At 34.5% G+C, this 5,792-nt stretch overlaps 1 protein-coding gene across 1 annotated transcript; it reads right to left on the bottom strand.

The window, feature by feature from the left end:
• Positions 1-1,734: 1,734 nt before the first annotated feature.
• LOC145296179 (general transcription factor II-I repeat domain-containing protein 2-like) lies at positions 1,735-3,498 on the bottom strand. Its single transcript, XM_080142388.1, has one exon. It carries the CDS (start codon positions 3,496-3,498, stop codon positions 1,735-1,737), a length of 1,764 nt encoding a protein of 587 aa, XP_079998514.1.
• Positions 3,499-5,792: the final 2,294 nt, after the last annotated feature.

Genomic DNA, 5,792 nt, shown 5'->3' with positions numbered 1-5,792 from the left:
AAGTAGCAGACCTTTCATTATATGGTTTCAAGTAATACAAAAAATGAAGCATAACTGCTGATATGTTTTAATATTTTTTTAATTGTTATCTTATTCGCTTTTTATTCTATATTTGAAGTCAATTCTGAAACATGCGATGACGATGACAAAGAAAACATCGTCTCGGTAATGGTATCGAGAGAAGCGACTGTTATCGGCCACCGATGTATTATGGATTATGTTAAATTTCGATGCATAAGGTTTCTTTATTAATTATTCGTTTTCAAACCCGACACAATTGAACATCTTCTATAATGCAAATCTCACCTATTTGTTTAAATGTATGTATGTATGTATGTATGTATGTATGCCTAAAACTTTCAACAAAGGCGAACGATTTTCACGAGATTGGCATCGGACGACAAATATCGAAAAATTGGCTATAAACATTAATTCCTTCACCCACAACTGGGCACTTTTTTGCAGGGAAGGGTCGCTTTTTTCGCTGATATTTTCGAAAGTCATCCCCTCCTTTGGATTGACCAGCCTTAATTTAAATCTTCGTCACTTCTGTTTTGACGATGGACGCAACAGCAAAGACGTCAGTTTTTTGTTTTGGTTTTTTGTTTTCTGTTTACGTTCTTTTCCTCCTTCGTGGTACGGGTTCGAACCTGCCTGCCTACTACCACTTTTTTTTTTGCCCAACACACACCTCCAAACACCAGGGCAACGCCGACCACCCAGGCTAGTATCCTTATAAAATGCAACCCGCAGCGACCACATAGATTTAGTCACTAAATTTCTCACCATTACATAAACACACGCACCTACTATCTAGGTTGTATCTACATCTATCAAGTCATATATGTATATACTTCTTTTGCTCTGTATGTCTACCTGTCCGTCCGCTCCACTTTTGTACGGAAATTATTGGGATGATATGACTAAAATTTTGTATGGACTTTTGTTCTGGTAAAGTAAAATATAATAATCAAAAGAGTATTGGTTCGATAATCATAAATATGAAATCTGCATAAATTAAACTAGCATATTTAAGCGTATTTTACGACCGGGTCACGCCGGATGGTCACTACTATATACTGGGTACAATATAATAATCAATAGAGAATTGCTTATATATTAATAAATACGAAATCTGTACTAATGAAAATATATTTCAGCGTATTTTACGGCCGGCAAACCTGCTAGTATAATATATTGGCACTTTTTTTAAATATCTTTACACATTTATATTTTTAAAAGCATTTAAGATTCAATACATAATTGCACAAGATTGTCTAGACTAGTTTGAAACAAACGAAAGTATTGTTCCAAAAATGTAAATATTTATTTATATACCGTCATCTGCTGACTGTTTCGTCGATTTTTAAGAATCAACTGCTCAAACTGGGATCGAAATTTGACCGTCTAGACCAGGGGTCACCAAACTTTTTTCACAGTGGGCCGGATAACTGAAAGAATGATGAGCGCGGGCCGCATAATCATTCTGTTCAATACTTGCAAGCCAGAACGAAAGCTCTGGGAAAAAAGACGAAAAACTAAGTTTAGCATTCCATGTTAATCAAAAAACAAAGACAACCAACATTTTATTGACTAAAAAGTTTTCAAAGAAGGCGACGTAAGCAAAAAGATAGTTACATCAAACCTAGTGTGCACATATCCGAATCTCACAACCCAAACAGCAAAAAAGTTTAGTGAGATTTGTGAAACTGACGTTTGGCTTTCAATATATCATCAATGTTTGGTTTGGAATTGCTGCATCCAATCGAGAATTGCTTTCAAATGATCATCAGTCACTCTCGTTCGATCTGTTGACTTCACATACTTCATTTTTGAAAATGTTTGCTCACAGACATAAGTTGTTCCAAATACTGATGCCATACCAGCGGCAAATTTCTTCAATTTCGGAAACTCAGGATCAGGTAAGCAGCGGTAAAATTCAACAAGTTTTCCTTCTCTGTGCTTCTCTTTCAACAAGTCATTTGCTTGCAAATCAATGAGCTCTAACTGTAGTTCAACTGGCACATCATCAAGGTTACAATCAGACGGATTCTGGAACAGAAGAATGTCACTCTCAGTTCTGTCGAGATTTGAAAATCTCTCCAAAAAATGCTTCTTCAAGTCACGAATAATCTTTTTTGGAAAATCGAGGTTGCCATCTTCAGCGATTGAAGCGCAAAACTCTCTGAAACAGTGAAAATGAGAGAAGTTTTCTTCTTCTAGTTGTGCTTCAAACAATGACAGCTTTCTCCGAAATCCTTTGATGATTCTGTAGAGATCACAGACGAGGTTATCCTTTCCCTGAGGTTTCAAGTTCAGTTCATTCATGTGGGATATGATGTCAACCAAAATAGACAACTTTGACAGCCAGATAGGATCTGACAGCTGTGGATCGGCTCTATCTTTTTCAGTGAGAAAAACATCTATTTCGTTTCGGAGCTTGTAAAAACGAAACAGGACTTTACCACAGCTGAGCCATCTCACTGCTGTGTAATAAGGCAAGTCACAGAAATCAGAATCAATTTCTTCAAGAAAAGCCTGGAACTGACGGTGATTGAGTGCATTTCCCCGAACGAAGTTCACAGCAGAAACGGCTGGTTTCAGTACACAAGAAATATCTAAGTCTTTCCCACAGAGTGCTTGCTGATGTATGATGCAGTGTATGAACAGAGCGCCTGGAATTTGAAGATCTTTCAACTGAGTCCTGATCTGCCCCACCAGACCCTTCCTCCCTCCAACCATGTTTTTACCTCCATCAACTGTAACACCTCGAAGCTGATTCCACTGAAGGTTATAGTCTTGCAAAGTTTTCTGCACTTCCATGAAAATGTCTTTTCCAGTTGTTGTTCCATGCATGCTGCAAACGGATGCCAACTCTTCTGTTATCTGAAAGTCCGAATTGACACCACGAATGAACACGAGAAGTTGTGATGTACTCGAGAGATCAGTGGACTCATCCAGCGCCAGAGAATACCACAAGAAGTTCCTAGCTTTCTCACGTATCTGTAGCTCTATGTTATCTCCAAGTTCTTCGGTTCTCCGCACAACTGAACTTGTCGAAAGGCTGATACTTCCAAACAAATCGGCTTTCTCAGGACATAACTCATTTGCTGCTTCCATCATACACGCTTTGATGAAGTTGCCATCAGTAAACGGTTTTCCTCGGTCTGCCATCTTATGCACTATTTTGTAACTTGTACGAGTGACAGATTCATTTTCAGCAAACTTTCTCGTGAAGAGGTTTCTTTGAGTTTCTAAACCACGTTTCGTGGACTCATATTTCTCAGAGCGTAACTTTCCAGAAAACTTTGAATATGTTGATAGATGTTTTGTTTCATAGTGACGCCGAATATTGTACTCTTTCAAAACGGCAACACTTCCGCTACATATCACGCAACTAGCTTTCTGGTCCTTTGTTTCAACAAAGAAGTACTTTACTCCCCATTCTTCATTGAAAACGCGACACTCGGCGTCCACTTTTCTTTTCTTAGAAACCATAATGAAGGGTGAAGAAAACAGGATCTAAAAATGAAAAAGAAATTGAATTAATTTTTGCGCTTGAGTAGTTTGGCTCTTTGTCTACTAAGTGTCAGAGTACAGAGCGATAAAACACAGTACAAGGCCTGCCGACCAGTTTTACACCCCTTACGGCAGGGGGTAAGGATTTAAAAAATGAGACAATTTTGACTGCTTTTATATTGAAAATTAAGATGTTTCACCTTGTTTGAAGACAATATAAAAACAGTCAAAATTGACTCATTTTTAAAATCCTTACCTCCCTGCCGTGAGGGGGGTAAAACTGGTCGGCAGGCCTTGTACTGTGTTTGATCGCTCTGTACTCTGACACTTAGTAGACAAAGAGCCAAACTACTCAAGCGAGAAAATTAATAAATATCAATCGTTTTACATTTACCACTCCGAGATGGTAGTGGTTCAGTGGAAAAAGGTCGAAAGTTGTTGTGAATAGTATTTCTAAATTTTTTCCACTTAGTTCTTTCATAAGTAAAATAAAAAGTTTTTCAGTTTGATGTTGGCATGTCTTTTCTAAGAAATTTAGTTAAGAATGATATTTCTATTATTTTTAAAAAATTTTCAAATATCCTATTTTTTTTTTTTTTGATTGAACTTTGCACACCTTTGAGATAAATGAATAAGTCGACGAAAAATTGCAAGAATCTTTTTTTTAAAACATCATTGGCAAATCTATTTTTTAAGATAAACAACCTTCTCAAAAAGGTCTTAAAGCGATGGAAACCATGGTAACGTCAGAGCGTAGGCGGAGCTACCACGAGCCGAGGAAGCGACGTCAGTTCAACGTCGACGGGCCTGGTGAACTGACGTCGCGGGCCGGATTCGGCCCGCGGGCCGAATTCGGCCCGCGGGCCGTAGTTTGGTGACCCCTGGTCTAGACGACAGTCAGCACTTATTAGCCTTATAAGAGCTGCTGCTGAGATAGGTGAAATCATTGTCAAACGTCAAAAGCTCCATTATTTATATATATATACATATATATATATATATATATATATATATATATATATATATATATATATATTAAATGAATTGCTTAAATGCCGTATAATTACAGATTGTATAATAATTTAAACAAAAAGTCCGAATAAATATTAGTATCAATATTTATAAGACGAACATAAGCAGATAAAAACTCAATATGCGAAGTAGAGCATTCCATTCATATATATATAAATTTATCTATATATAGAGATGTATATGAATATGTATATATATATGTATATATATTATGTATATATATATATATATTATTTGTGTATATATATTATGTATATATATTATGTATATATATATATATATATATTATGTATGTATATATATATATTATGTATAAATAATATGTATATATTATGTATGTATATTTATTATGTATATATAATATGTATATATACATATATGCATATATTCTGCATATATATTATGTATGTATACATATATTATGTATATATATATGTATATATATATTATGTACATATACAGGGTGGCCCCAAAAAAACGGCCCCAACTCTAATTAGGCCTCGTTTCTTAGTATTTTATCCGAACGAAATTTAACACAGTGTATTCTTTGTCCCAGCTCCCACTGGGGTATTGGTGTACTCACGGTCGTTGATTCTGCCATGTCCTGTAAAATAAGGGCAATCGGTGAATAAATAATGGAGATATCACGTTTTTTGGGGGGTTACCCTGTATATATTATGTATATATACATTATGTATGTATGTATGTATATATATATATATATATATATATTATGTACATATATATATTATGTATATATATATTATGTATATGCATTATGTATATATATATATATTATGTGTAAATATATATATTGTATGTATATATATACATATATTATATATGTATATAATAAATATTCTGTATATAAATGTGTATATATATATTGTGTATATATCTATTATGTATGTGTGTATATATATGAGCATGTATAAAAAATAATACTAAATAGTTATACGTTTATATCATTTGTCTATTTATTTCTTATATATGAAATATCTATACTGAAATAAGATAGATAGATAGATAGATAGATAGATAGATAGATAGATAGATTCTGGGGTTGCTTAGATATGTGTATGTAAATAAGATGAGATAAATGAAAACTCAAAATCCAAATAAAACATCGAGACATAAAACCTGATTTTCCTACTTACATAGAAACTCGTGTGCAGGACGGGAATTATAATTTTAGTATCCAATTAGGTTGGATATGCAAAAATGCTCTGGTCCAATACAGA

This window comes from Euprymna scolopes, chromosome 16 (assembly GCF_053919585.1).
Source record: "Euprymna scolopes isolate OS-2025 chromosome 16, ASM5391958v1, whole genome shotgun sequence".
In the NCBI taxonomy this organism is placed as follows: Eukaryota; Metazoa; Mollusca; class Cephalopoda; order Sepiida; family Sepiolidae; genus Euprymna; species Euprymna scolopes.
The sequence above is the reverse complement of the archived record's forward strand: the minus strand, read 5'-3'. Positions and strand labels throughout refer to the sequence as shown.